The 15,532-nt window shown below is 36.3% G+C and overlaps 1 protein-coding gene across 15 annotated transcripts in view; it reads left to right on the top strand.

The window, feature by feature from the left end:
- The window catches only part of DLG1 (discs large MAGUK scaffold protein 1), a 281,505-nt gene that overhangs the window by 201,807 nt on the left and 64,166 nt on the right, over positions 1–15,532 (top strand). For all 15 annotated transcript variants that reach the window (XM_058295595.2, XM_058295596.2, XM_058295597.2 and 12 more), the window contains one exon: positions 8,483–8,585. In XM_058295595.2, coding sequence (XP_058151578.1) covers positions 8,483–8,585 — 103 coding nt within the window. The remainder of the gene's footprint in view (positions 1–8,482; positions 8,586–15,532) is intronic.

Raw genomic sequence — 15,532 nt, forward strand, 5'->3', positions numbered from 1 at the left:
GGAAAGATACTCAACGTCATTAGCTGTTGAAGAAATAAAAAGTAAAACCACAGTGAGATACTGTATTAGCCAAAGGGATGCTGATGCAAAGTACCAGGAATCTTGGCTTTTATGAAGGGTATTTATTTGGGCTAGAAGCTTACAAGGGCCCTAAAGAGTCTAGCTCAAGGTTGCTTTCTCACCAAAGTCAGTTGCTATGTGTTGAAGCAAGATGGATGCCAATCTCTGCTAAGGTTCAGCCTTCCTCTCTCAGCTACAGGCTGTCATAGGGCTTGTTTCTTTCCAAGCCTTCTCAACAAGTCAGCTGTAAACTATCAGGCGAATGGCTTATTTCTCTCTGGGCCCCAGGATCAAACATGACAGCTCTCTCTCTTCCTGTATCTTCCTCTGCATGTCTTCTTGAGTGAGTATCCATTTATATAGTCCCAAAGGGGGCAGTAATCAACCCAAGCGAAACCTTACTGATACAGCCCAATCAGAAGCCCTAAATTGATTTTATCAAGTAAATTTAATCAGAGGCCCCTCACCAACTCTAATACAAAGGGCACCACACCCAGCAGAACACCAGTTTATAAATATAATCCTTCTCTGTTTGGAATTCATAGACACTCTCAAAAAGGATAAAAGGATAAACCATGTGTGATATATATACACAATGTAATGTTATTCAGCTGTAAGAAGGAATGAAATTCTGATATATGTGACAACATTGATGGCTCTTGAAGAAGTCATGTTGAGAAAATAAGCCAGACACAAAATGGCAAATATTGTATGATCTCACTGATATGAAATAATTAGAATAAGCAAACTCATGGAGTTTGAATCTAGAATATAGGATACCAGGGGATAGGTTATGAGTCAGGAATGGAGAATTAAGTCTTAAAATTATGATTTCCTGTTTCAAACAATGGAGAAGTTTTGGTAATGGGTAATTTTGATGGTAGCACAACATTGTGGATGTAATTAACAGTACTGACTTACATATTTGAATGTGTTTAACAGGGAAATTTTTAAGTTGTATAAGTGTTATTAGAATAAAACTTTTATTTTTAATGTATTTTTTATTTTTTTAAAAGATACATAGATTACACAAAATGTTACACACAAAAATATAAAGGATTCCCATATGCCCCACTCCCCACACCGGCCACCCTTCCCCACATTAGCACCTTCTTTCATTAGTGTAGTACATTCATTGCATTGATGAACAACACACTTGGAGCATTGCCACTAAGTGTAGATTATAGTTTACATTGTAGTTTACACTCTTTCCCACTCAATTCTATAGGGTATGGCAGGATATATAACAGCCTGTATCTGATATTGCGTTGTCATTCAGGTTAATTCTAAGTCCGAAAACTGTCCCCTCTTTTTTCCCCTCTTCCAGCCTGCAGCACCTCCAGTGTCCACTTTCTCCACATCAATGATGTAATTTCTTCCATTGCTAGAATACCAGTAAGTCTATAGTAGAATTCCAATAAGTCCACTCTAGTCCATATTTTATTCCCCAGTCCTGAAGATTCTGGAGCTGCCCACTCCACCTCTAATTGAGAGGGGGCCTTGATCCCATATGGCTGATGGATGGGACTCTCTTGCTTGCAGTTATAGACTCTCTCAGTTCCTTTGTATGGTGGTTGTCCCTCCTCACTTCCTTCTTTATTGTCCTGGGCGAGTCCAATGAACTGGAGAGAATGTGTTACAACTCCACTGAGGCTCAGGGCCCAGCTGGCACATGGACAGCCCGAAGATTGAAGTCTCTTAGATGTACACCTACCAACTCCAGCACCTATAGGTTCAAATAGGGACAGAAGAGACAATGTGGGAAGAAGTTACAACTGAGTCCAACTCTGTCACACTTGGGAGCACAAACTCTGAAGTAGGGCCCACTGGCAAGGCACCAAACTCCAGAGCTATCTGCTGTGACCATAGGACACAGGCGCCCACTGTTAGGGGTAATATCTACTTTGACAGTCTATGAGATCCTGCTGAGATGTGCATAAGCATTACCTCTGGGATGACCTCCTGGTTCACTTTGAAGTGTCTTAGCTATATAAATTCATTTGTCTTTACCTTTTATTCATGGTCTTTTTCCAGTTGCATTACTAATTGGTATTTGTTAGTAATCCCTTGGTGCCAGGGAGGCTCATCCCTGGGAGTCATGCCCCATACTGGGGGGAAGGTATACCGGAGGAAAGATAATGCAATTATATGCTGAGTTTGGCTTAGAGAGAGGCCACATTTGAGCAACATGGAGGTTCTCCAAATGTAACTCTTAGGCACCCTACAAAACTAGGCTAAGGTGCAATTTCAAGAGTAAAGGCTTGGGAAACAGATTTGGCTCAACTGATAGGGCATTTGCCTACGATATGGGAGGTCCAGAATTCAAACCCAGGGCCTCCTGACCCATGTGGTGAGCTGGACCACGTGCAGTGCTGATGTACACAAGGAGTGCCATACCACGCAGGGGTGTGCCCCACATAGGGGAGCCCCACATGCAAGGAGTGTGCCCTGCATGGAGAGCTGCCCTGCGTGGATAAAAGTGCAGCCTGCCAAGGAGTGGCACAGAGAGCTGACACAACAAGAAGACACGACAAAAAGAGACACAGATTCCCAGTGCCACTGACAAGAATGCAAGTGGACACAGAAGAACACAACAGTGAATGGACACAGAGAGCAGACAATGGGGGGTGAGGGGAGAGAGATAAATTTTAAAAATCTTTAAAAAAAGAGGATAAAGGCTCATAAGAATAATTGTCAATATCAAGGGTCCATCAGTGGACCATCCTTCACTAGTCATTGCCCTGTACTTGGGGGATTGTTGCTGTTCCAATAGAGAATGTGGCAGAGCTCCCCATGATGGGAATTCAATATTCTTTCAGTTATCATGTGGATCTCCACCCATTGTGACAATGCCCCTTGAACATTCGAACACATTTATGTACCTTATATGTTCACTCAGGTGAATTTACTCTCATGTATCCCCCATCAGTGACACCCCGCACCAATAATCCTCCCTTGCCACAGTTGTAACCCTATTGTGGTCCAAAACTTCTTAAAAAATGAAGCCAAGAATATTGCCAAATACAGTTAATAAGAAAATGAAATAATAATCATAGATTTAAACATAAGAAATAAATACGTAATGATTTAGAAAAACTGAAACTAAAAATGTAAAAATTGGGATATTTTAAAAAATGAAAAATATTTTAAATTTTTTTTTTTCACATTTTGCCTTTCATCACTGTAATATCTGTTGTCCTGTGTGTATAATGACATTTTCTTCCATTTCATCCCCAGGGTCTTAACTTTTTTTTTTCTTTTTGTCTTGAAAGGAGTTTTAGGTCACAGTAAAGTCACATACAGAACACAGGGAACTCCCTTATATCCATCATCCTCTCCCTTTTCCCCCTTTCCATGTCAATAACCTTTTTATTTGTGGATGGTATATTTGTTACAACTGATGTACAAATATTGAAACTTAGCCACTGACCATGGTCAATGGTTTACGTTATGATCTATACTCTAGACCATATACTTTTTAAAATTTTTGATGAGATTTATAATGGCCAGTAATCTACCATTGCAAGATAATGTAGAACCCTTCCATTGCCCCCTAAATACCCCCTCTTCCATCTATTCTGTTTTTCCCTCCCCCTCCCCTCAGGGCCCATGGCAACCACCAGGCTTTACTCCTTGAAGAACAAAATTTGTAGTTACTTTGAACAACACTGAGGTTTGACACATTGGTCTGTCCCATGCTCTTGAGAGGCACCCACCCCTCTGAGAACATATCTGGCCTCCCCAGGATAGGAGTCCAGCTCCTTCCCACTCATTATGTGGGTCTCTACCCACTGATACAACACACTATGACAAAATGATCACTTGCACATTCTCCAAAAGATTGCCCCAGGTGTACCCTGTCCGAAATGCTGCCCCACATCCAACACCCTAAACCAGTAATCTTCCTTGTCATATTGTCAAAAGAGCTTTCCCAACATTGTAGTTTCAACCACATACCTGCCAATCCCCAGTGGTCACGTGTTCCCTCCCCCAGTTCCATGGGCCATCCAACCCACCCTCCCTACTCTATCCCCTTGTCAAACTGGTACCACCCAACCCAATAGTATCACTACACCCCTTCACTGCACAACTACTCACTTCCACCTTATCATAGATTTTGCACATATGGTCATTGGTTCACAACCTTCTTCTCCCTTTCTATTTCCTGTAAACCTGTCTTCTGTAATCTAATTCTCTGAGTGTGCTCAGTTTGCTTAATTCATATCAGTAAGGTCATGTAATATTTGTCCTTTGGTGCCTGGCTTGCATAACTCAACATAAGGGCCCCAAGGTTCATCCCTGTTATCCCATCCGTTAGTACTGTATTCCTTCTTAGACCTGAGAAATATTCCATTGTATATATATATACCATATTTTGCTTATCCATTCATCTGTTGTTGGGCATTTGGGTTGATTCCAACTTTTGGTGATAGTGAATAATGACACAGTGAACATTGGTGTGCATATATCCATTCATGTCCTTGCTTTCAATAATTCTAGGTATATACCCAGCAGTAGAATTGCTGGATCATATGGCAGATCTTTAGTCAGTTTTTGAGGAACCACCAAACTGTCCTCCACAATGGCTGGATCATTCTACATTCCCACCAGCAGTGGGTTAGGGTTCCCATTCCTCCACATCCTCTCCAACACTTGTAGTCCTCTGTTTTTTAATGCCCGCCAGTCTAATGGGTATAAGATGATATCTCATTGTAGTTTTGATTTGCATTTCCCTAATAGCTAGTGATGTTGAACATCTTTTCATATGCCTTTTAGCCTTTTGTATTTCTTCTTTAGGGAAGTGTTTGTTCAAATCATTCACCCATTTTTTAAATAGGTTGTTTAGTCTTTTTATTTTCAAGATATAGAATTTCTTTATATATGCTTGGTATTGGGCTTCTATCCAATATATGGTTACCAAATATTTTTTCATAGTAAGTAGGTTGTCTTTTCACTTCTTGACAGATTCCTCTGAGGTGCAAAAGTTTTTAAATTTTGAGGCGGTCCCATTTATCTGTTTTTTTCTTTTGCTGCTCATGCTTTGGGTGTGAAGTTCATGAAACCATTTCCTAATACAACGTCCTGTAGATGCTTCCCTACATTATCTTCCAAGGTCTTTATGATCTTGGCTTTTATATTTAGATCTTTGATCCGTCTTAAGTTGATTTTTGTATTAGGTGTGAGATGATGTTCCTCACCTATTCTTTTGGATATGGAGATCTAGTTCTTTAATTTATTGAAGAATTCATTCTCCTCCCAGTCGAGTGGGCTTGGTGTCTTGTCAAATATCAGATGACTGTACATGTGAGGATCTATTTCAGAACTCTCAATTCAGTTCCATTGGTCAGTATGTCGATCCTTGTGCCAATACTATGCAGTTTTGACCACTGTTGCTTTGTACTGTTTTAAATCAGGTAATGAGATTCCTCCAATTTTATTCTTCTTTTTCAGTATGTGTTTGGGTATTCAAGGCCTTTTGCCCTTCCAGATAAATTTCATAGTTTTTCCAATTCAGTAAAAAATGCTGTGTTGATTTTTTGATTGCATTAAATCTGTAGATCAACTTTGGTAGGACTTAATGATGTTTAGTCTTCCCATCCACGAGCAGGTAATATTCTTCCATTTATTTAAGTCTTCTTTAATTTCCTTTAACAGTGGTGTGTAGTTTTCTGTGTTTAAGTCGTTTACATCTTTAAATTTATTCCTAGATATTTGATTCTTTTATTTGCTATTGTAAATGTTTTTTTTTCCTTGATTTCCTCCTCAGATTGCTCATAATTGGTGTACAGAAATGCTACTGATTTTTGTGCATTGATCTTACAACCTGCGATTTTACTGAACTCATTTATAAGCTCTAGAAACTTTGTTGTAGATTTCTCAGGGCTTTCTCTATATAAGATCATGCTGTCTGCAAATAGTGAAATTTTGACTTCCTTTCCAATTTGGTTGCCTTTTATCTCTTTTTCTTGCCTAAGTGCTCGAGCAAGTGCTTCCAACACAATGTTAAATAGGAGCTAGTGATAGTGGGCATCCTTGTTTTCATGATTTTAAAGGGAAAGCTTTTAGGATTTCACCATTGTATATGATGTTAGCTGTGGGTTTTTCTTATATACCCTTTATCATGTTCTGGAAGTTTCCTTCTATTCCTGTCCTTTGCAGTGTTTTTATCAGGAAAGGGTACTTTATTTTGTCAAATGCTTTTCCCGCATCTATAGAGATGATCGTGTGATTTTTTTCTTTGAATCTGTTTATGTGGTATGTTACATTGACTGATTTTCTTATGTTGAACCATCCTGACATAGCAGGGATGAAACCCGTTTGGTCATGGTGTATAATTTGCGTGATATGTTGTTGAATATGATTAACAAGTATTTTGTTAACTCTGAAATATTGCTGGGGGAATGTAAAATGGTACCACCACTTTGAAAAACAGTTTGTCAGTTTCTCAAAAAATTAACATAGAGTTACTATACGACCTAGTAATTCCATTCCTACACATATATCCATGAAAATTGAAAACGTGTTCACACAAAAATTGCACTGAAATGATTATTGTAGTTTTTTTAATAATAGCCAAAAAGGTAGGCACAACCCAAATTTCCAACTGATGAATGGATAAACAAATTCTGGTATATTCATGTAATAGTGTAGTGTTCATCTATAATAATAAAGAACCTGGTACATACTACAACAAGGGTGAACCTTGAAAACATTCTAAGTGAAGAAGTCAAACACTGTAGGCCACGTGTTTATTGTTTGATTCTGTTTATGTAAAATGTCCAGAATAGCAAGTCCGTAGAGTTAGAAAGTAGATTAGAGGGTGCCAAGGAATGACTGCATGGGGTTTCTTTTTTGGAACGATAAAAAAAAATATTTTGAAATTCTACGGGAGTGATATTTGCACAACCTTGTGGATATATCATAAACCACTGAATTGTATACTTTAAAAGGGTAAATGTTATGGCATGTGAACTATATCTCCATTTTTTTAATGTTTGGGTTTTTTTTTTTTTAGTGATCCTACAGCTATTTCTACTATTCTCAAGGCAAAAAATTATTCTTGATAATAAACCTTCTGTTAAAATTTTCAGTGATACTCTAGAAAATCTGTCATTTGTGGTTTTGTTCAGCAAAATTATACTGTTTTGAGTTTATAAATCCTATTTGTAGCAGAAGGATTTGATGCACAAGAATAATTCACTAAATTTAATCTTCTCTATGATGTGTGAAATATTATCTTCCTTTTTATTTCTTCTATTTATTCTCCTCGGTCTTAATAGAATTTTCTTTATGCTCAAGATAGAACTTTATTTGTATTGTGTTGAATTTTTTATTGTTATCTTCAGCTAGAGATATTCTCTCATAACCACATCGTTAGATTTGTTTTGAATAGGATTGTTAGATCTTGGGTTTCATTCAGGAGTTGTGTGTTTTAATTTAGTTGCAGGTCTTTACAGGGTTAAATTTTATTTTATTTTTTGCAAATTTTATGATCCTAGGAATTTCTGGGATTATCCTCAAATTTTTCAGTATAGATAGGCATTCCTTTTAACAGGTTTTAGATTGGTCTTGGCAAAATAGGCCTTCAGTTAAAATCTCCGTGACAGTTCTTCCTTTCCAAAAATACTCAGTGAAGTTCCTGAACATTGCTGTATTCTATTCGTTGCTGCATCTTTTAATACGTCAACATTTAAAGTTTGTTACATAAACATATAATGCTAACACAGATGTCCTATTAAGTTTGCCTTATAATGAAAAAGGAGTGATCCTTTTTAAGATAGCTTACCTTGCATTATAAATGCTAGAAATTGGCAGTCTTTCATAATAGTCAAATTGCTTATTTTTCTGGAGTGGGATTGATCACCTCGGTAATTATTTCACCCAAGGAGGTACCCTTTATTTTTAAAAAGTCCCCTTGTCCATTTAATTAGTATTTCCTTAATTTAAATGATAGTCCTTGAAATCTGAGCTATTTTAATACTTTAAGTAATTGGTTTTCTTGTTAAACTAAAAGAATTGCAACTTTATTTTGAGAGAGGAATGAAGATAATTGAAACTGAAATGAACAGTAAGGATGAGAATGCGCTCACAGGTGAAAGGATGCTACAAATAAAATGAATTTCCCTTCCATTGCTTGAATTACTGGTGAGGTGAAACTCGTGAAATTATGACATCTGGGGGAAATGTTTTTATTTTGCTCACTTTAAGCAAAGTAGTTTTAGTGAATAAAGTTGCTTTGAATGATAGTAATTTTTTGTTTTTTGTTTTTAATAAATCCATATAAGAAATATTTTAGTGATAAAGTAATTGCAACAAAATGTTTTTAACATTGAATTATTTTACCTGAGAGAACTAACTGTTGTTGTGATTTGTAATAATTATGATTAATTTCTCTCAAATTAAGATTTGGTTTGGTTTACAGGTAAACAGTGTTGACCTCAGAGCTGCCAGCCACGAACAGGCAGCAGCCGCATTGAAAAATGCTGGCCAAGCTGTCACAATTGTTGCACAATATCGACCTGAAGGTAATAAAAAAAACTTTAAGATTTATTTTTATTTTTTTAATTTATTTCTAAAATAAAGAGAAGAATGCATGTTTGAATGTAGTGTATTTCTAGATAATGAAGTATCATGGACATGACGTAAGTTCCTAGGGGAAGAAGGTGGTAATGGAAAAATTGAGGTCATGCCATATTAAACATTTACAAAAAAACCATGCATCAGTATATCCACTTCTCCAGTAAAACCTCAGTTGGATTTAAAGCTTACACACCCAAGGGAATGTGTTAGTATACTGGTTAACTTTTTTTAAAATAAAATTTTATTGAATTTTATTCGTACATGAAATAGGTTAACTTTAATATAAACAAGATGAAAAAGAAAAAAATTATCCAATTACAGGAGCTAAGTGAAACATTCTAAAATTTAGTAACCATTATATTTATTATTCTTTTCTTGGAGTGTAATTTATTTTTGCAACAAAACCTACTATATTTTTTAGTTGATCAATATAGCATATTGGACATTGCCTTCTGTTTTGTAATATGTACTACATTCCGTCTGCCAGGTAAAATTCAGACTTTTAGTCACAGTAACCTGAACAAGAATAAATTTATTTACATGAAGGTAAATTCCAAATGAATGTACATTAACCTAACAATTAGAGTAAAAAACGCTATTTTTCTGTGAAACAAAGCTGCCATTGGGAGCATACATGTTTTTACCTTCCAGCCAATGTATTCCTACCCCATAGGTGTATTATATGGGAATCTGAGTTATAATCACAGGTTGCTTAGTATTATAGAATCCCTCTCATATTTTATTTATGTATATAAAGAATATATATATTTTTAGTTATGATTAAACGTAACTCAGTTATCTACTTTCTGCCCTCCCCAGAAATCATACCACACCAAAAAAGGACTAAGGAAAATTAAGCATATGCGCACAACTCATACCTAATATTAAGTAAAACCAAGAAAACAAATATAATACCTAGACAGCATAATATAGAAAGTCTGATTAAGCAACTGAGTTCTGACAGAAGCCACATGGAAAGAAGAGAAGAGAAAAAGCACGAAATGTCGAGAATGCTCAGTGGTGGCAGAACTTTAGAATGTGACAGCAAATAGGTCCAGCAAAATCCAACTTGTCCAGTAATAAATAATTTGAAACTAACTGGTCAGCATTAATATAAAAATATCAGTAAAAATAGATGGAAACAAGCAGCAAAGCTTACCGACAAATAATGTTTAGTCACACACACACACATATACACCAGAAACATTGGTACAAATCACATGAAAATTTGACCTTAAATAGAAATGTAAGAAGTGTAAGAAATTTTCTTGCCACTCCACTATCTTAAATGTTTAATATATGAAACTTTAACTACTTTATAGTATCTTACTTATTTCTTAGGAAATAATCATTTTCTCCCTCAAATTTTTAAAATGTAGAATCTTATAAATCACTAGGACATCTGTTACTTCTGTTAATCAGATTAGCAAACTGCTCAGACTGTTAATGCTACGTGAAATATAATTAGCATCTTGTTAAAAGCATCACAGAGCTGTTAACGGCAGTAAGGAATTATCAAATAAAAAGTGAAAGGAATTGGGAACTCAGAGCTAAGGGAGTAAAGAAATAACTTTTATTCTAAGTGCAGTGGTATACTGGCTTGTGTAAGCTAATCGTTAAATTTTGGGGAAATTTGTAAGCTAGTTAAATACAGCCATTGTTTAAAAATGATAAATGTAAAATAAATTACATGTAAAAGATTAAAATATTAAAGACAAAGATATTTAAAATTCATCACTCCCTAATTTTCTAGGGTAACTGCTAAAATACTAGAAACAGAATAATTGGGACAAATAGAAAATACCAAGTGAGGAAATAAAGTTAAAGCCAAATCTCCCAAACTATGCCTTCCCCTCATTAGGAGCACAAAACCAAAACCCATTGACAAAACTCGATGAAAAGGTATCCCCATGAACTCTAAAATACAAATGGATGAAAACAAACCAACTACATGACCCTGTGATATCAGCATCTATAGAAAGGAAAGAACAGGAGAAGCCCAAAAGCTAACCAGTACTCCATAGATAATAGAGTTGTTGAGGTTTTGCAGAATCCAATCTTTATGTGTAAGATGGTGTTGAAGGAGCTGGAGCTTTCTGGGCATTGTGAACTCATACAATTCACCGATTTGGAACTCCCTTTCAGTTCAGAGCTCTACATTTAGGAAAAACTAGAAAGAAAATACAGAGCAGGCTAGGGATAAAAGGGGCAAAGAATATAGACGGTTTGGGTGGGGAAAAGTACAATGCCAAAAAATGTCACAGTGTGTAAGATCATATCTTTGAACACTTGACAGAAACAACAAAAGATAAGGCTTTAGAGCTGCTTAGCTAGAAAGCCTATTCTAACCTATAACTCCTATATAAAAAGTTCAGGAAAGCTAATTTCTCATAAAAATGACAACAGAAAAGAATCAAGAGTTGAATCCCATGAAAAGCTCTTTGAAAAATGAAAACAGGATCAGAATAACTTCTCTGCAGACAATGAAAGCACACCAGAAAGGCATCCCACAAAACAAATGAAAACCTATTATTTCAAAACAAGAGAACAAAGATAAAATACATGAAAAAACAACATCAATGAGTTGGTAGAACTCAGAAAATTATTAGAAATAAAGAAAATTAGTATTTCCAAAATTAACTTTTTAAGTTAAAGAGACATATTTCCTTGAGGTAGGTTTAAAAGGGGAAATTTTTTCAAATGAAAAATAAAGAGCACTTCTCCTTTCACACACATCCTAATTAATTTGTCCTAAAGCCATACTTTGGAACAGAGTAAAGTAGGTATCTGCACTGAGTGGATGGGGAAAAGGGTGAGAATTATTGTGGTCCATGAGGAAGTATGAGAACTCAGCCAGGGTGAGGAAGGCTTCCACATGGGGATGCTGAGAATCTAATCAGGGAAGTAGATGAGGGTGGAGGTGTAAGTTTGGTTACTTAGAGAGAGATTGGTCCAGTGAGTATATGTGTTAAGGTCAATGTTATATATGATTTTCACTCTTGCACAAGAGAGTTATAAATATGAAAAGGGATTAAATTATCTTAAACTAAATATAAGTAATATTGGGTTAGAATTGGAGAAATTGGTATGAATTAATGGTTTTTCAACTTCTATAGATATAAATATGGACATAAATGTATGTTTGTATGTATATATTCTTTCTGCTCAGTGAGAGGGACTGGGTTCAATGACACCTAATAGCAATTACCACTTCTAGCACCCAGATCTTGGCTTATAAATATTATTCCCAACTAAAATTACCAAGGCTCTTTAGACAAATGGCTCATTCCAGGGATGAAACAGGGAAAGTACTGGATTATTCTGTCATATCCCATGCAGAAGGCAAAGAAATACTCCAAGAGTGATGGAGATTTGTCAGAAGGACCCAGAATCATTTTAAAGGGACTCTCACTGGCCAAAATTACAATAGTTTGAGCATCAAATTAATACTGTAACCTTTTGAAAAAATTAGGAGCCCACTAGTCCATACTAATATTAATTAATTAATTAATTGAAAGTTTGGTGGGCATGAGAAAACCTGTAACTTTAAATATACTTATTTGCAAAAGGAAATAGAATAACTACAGTGGAAAAACCTGGCAGATTAGTCCTTAATCAAGTGATCAAAGTTATTAACATTAATAAGAGTACAAATCAAAATTGTGTCCCATTTGGTAGAGTGCTTTGGAAAGAACGTAACAGCTCTTCTGTTGTGTTCCTGTCAAAAATGTATAGCCTAAATCTAATCATTAGAAAGCATTAGACAAATTCATATTGAGAGACATTCTACAAAATAACTAGTATATAATCTTTAACAGTGTCAAAATAGCAAAAGTCAAAGTAAAACTGAAGAACTGTATTCTGACTGAAAGAATCTGAAAAGATGACAACTAAAAACAACTTGTAATTTTGAACTGGATCCTTTTGCTATAAAGGGCATTACTGATGAAACTTCATTGGGGTCTGAGCATTAGATTGTTATAAATGTTACTTTTCTGATTTTAATCGTTGTGTGGTTATGTAGAAAATATCTTTGTAGGAAACATACGCTATACACTGAAGTGTACAGGGGCATGAGACATCAAGGTAGTAAGTTACTCTCCAGTTTTTCAGGAAAAACAAAATTTGTTATTGCTTCAGTTTCCTTAAAAATATATTACAGAGAGTAGGTGTAGCTCAGTGATTTGAGCTCCTGCTTCCCACATGTGAAGTCCAGGTTCAATCCCTGGTACCTCCTTTAAAAGAAAAAAAAATGGTTACAGAAAAAAAAAAAAGCATAAAAAGGATTTGAGAATGACAGTTATGAAAGGGAGGCAAAGAATATACAACATACATATAATAAGAGTGCCCTAGGTCCTGCTCATGACTTAAGCTGAGCAAAAAGACTACAGAACTCATGATACGGTAACACAGGAAAAGAAGAAATAGTAAATTTCCAAGTAGCACCAAAAAGGGAAACTTTCTAGATTTGACTTTTTGAAAATGTCATACCATTTATTTGTCATTCTTCTTGGGGAATCATTCCTTTTGCATAGAAAATCAAATTCAGAGATTATGAATAATTGTCATTTGGAAGGGGTCTGAGGTTTTTATTTTGTTGTTTTCATTATTTTTAAATATCTTTAGTGTTTGTTATTCTTCTTTTGCTTTATACTTTTAATTTGTCCTTAGAAAAGCCTGCATGCTTGTGTGTGGCATTTGGCTGAAGTGGCAGTGGTCATGGGGTCTGTGGACATTAGTGGATGGGTGGTTGATATCCAGTGATGTCCTGTTCTAATCAGTGGTATATGGTACAGAGTTCAAGTCATAGTGAAAATAATTATTTGGAAAGCACAAAAGAAACGTGTAAAGGCAGTTTGACTCAGGTAGCAACATACCCATTGTGTTTGAAGTACACTTCAAAAGCTGTCAAATATAGCCGGCCCCAACTACAGTCTGCATTCCCAGATGACAAAGAAGTACATGTCTTCCCGTGGCCTTGCCTTACTCAGAGGTCCTTTTGGGTTGAAAGTGGGAACTACTAGTCCATTGGAAATCAGTTCCTGACGTAGCAAAGTTTACTTTCACACCTGCAGCAAAAGAGGTCACATCACCAAGTCATGCTGCATGTTCTTACTGTGTAATTTTCAGAAAAAAGTTTAGCGGTCTGAGTCGAAGTTATTTTGATTTTAAATTGATATAGAAAAAAGGATCCGTCAAGCACATTATATAACTAACATTGCTCTTTTTGTATATGAAATCAGTATTTAAATAAGTTTTTTTCCCATTGCTCTTCTTAAAGTAGCTGTTATATACCAGTATGTTCTTGAAGTTGCATCAGCCAAGAATGCTATGTGTTGTTTTAAAAATTGTAAAAATATACATCAGTTTCAATATATATATTATGAATATGTAAAAAGATTATTGCTGTGGAAGGGAAAAGGTTTTATGTTGGATATGTGGGAGTACCATATATTGTATATATAAATTACGTGATCTAAAACTCTTGTGAAGATAAGCTTAATAATTAGAAAAAAGAAAAGAAAAAGGACGTAGACACTGAGGAAAAGACGGAAGTACTTGCCTTGCCAATTTGCATACAGGATAAACACTTATTGCAGTGATGGAAGGCAACACATCAAAAAACAAAATTTTCACATTTTTAAATTTTTTGATACCCCAATTTATTTTTACCTTAATTTTTCAAAGTTAATATGTATTCTATATCTAACCTTTAAATTCATTGCTATATTCCATTTTATTAATAAGGGAACCTGGCAATGTATTGGGCTTCACTTTTCAGGAAGTTTTGGATCACAGAGAGGTTCAACAATGGCAGCGGAGGAATACTGGTGTGGGATATTATTGACAGGGGACACATGGTTGGCAGGGAGTTCTATAGGGCATATATCCAGGGTACATAAAAATGTTTGGATATTTTCATAATGGATACAATTAAAAACAACAGCTGAGGGAGTACTGAGTTCCTAGCCAGGGGAGCTCTATCACAGTCCCTAAAGGAACAGCAACAATCCCCCAAGCGCAACGGCAAAGACCAAAAAAGAATGAAGGTCCAACCACAAGCCCTTGATACTAATGAGTATGATTGTGAGCCTGTGCACCTGAAATAAGAACAAGGCCTAGAGCTGCAGGTTGCCTAAGAGTTACCTCCTGAGAGCCTCCGTGTTACTCAAATGTGGCCAGTCTCGAAGCCAAACTCAGCATGTAAATACGTTGCCTTCCCCCCAGCATGGGACATGACTCCCGGGGATGAGCCTCCCTGGCACCGAGGGATTACTACCAAATACCAGCTGATGATGTAACTAGAAAATGACCTTGAATACAACGGTCAACTTGGACGAGCAGAATATCTCAGTCTACATATAATACCAGGAGTTAAAAATGCTTTTTGACCTGAATCAAGAGGGAAATGGAAAGGACAAATAAGTTTGTATAGCTATGAGTCTCCAAAAAAGAGCCAGGAGGTTATCAGAGGGGTCGCCCTTATACACACCTCAGCAGAGTCCCAGAGACAGATAAAGTAGATAAAGCCCCGGGTATTGGTTCTTCTGAGGGCTACAGAGACCCACAGGTTCTATGGTCATGGCAGATGGAGTTCAGTGCTATGTCAGTTGGCCCTTCTTTGGAGTTTGTGTCTCTGTGTGATGGAGCTGGACTCAGATGTGATCTTTTTTCACAAGCCTCTCCTGTTAACGTTTACCAGAACTGTAGTTGGTGCTGGGGTTTAATATATACCCAGAGGATCTGAATCTCTGGACTGACCATATGATAGCGAGGCCCTGAGCCTCAACAGACTTCAGCTCCTACACTCTGGTTTATTGGACTTACCCCACTCAGCTAACATGGAGTTGAAGAAGGTCAACACCACACCATGGAGCCAAGAGTGCCTGCA

This window comes from Dasypus novemcinctus, chromosome 4 (genome assembly GCF_030445035.2).
Source record: "Dasypus novemcinctus isolate mDasNov1 chromosome 4, mDasNov1.1.hap2, whole genome shotgun sequence".
In the NCBI taxonomy this organism is placed as follows: Eukaryota; Metazoa; Chordata; class Mammalia; order Cingulata; family Dasypodidae; genus Dasypus; species Dasypus novemcinctus.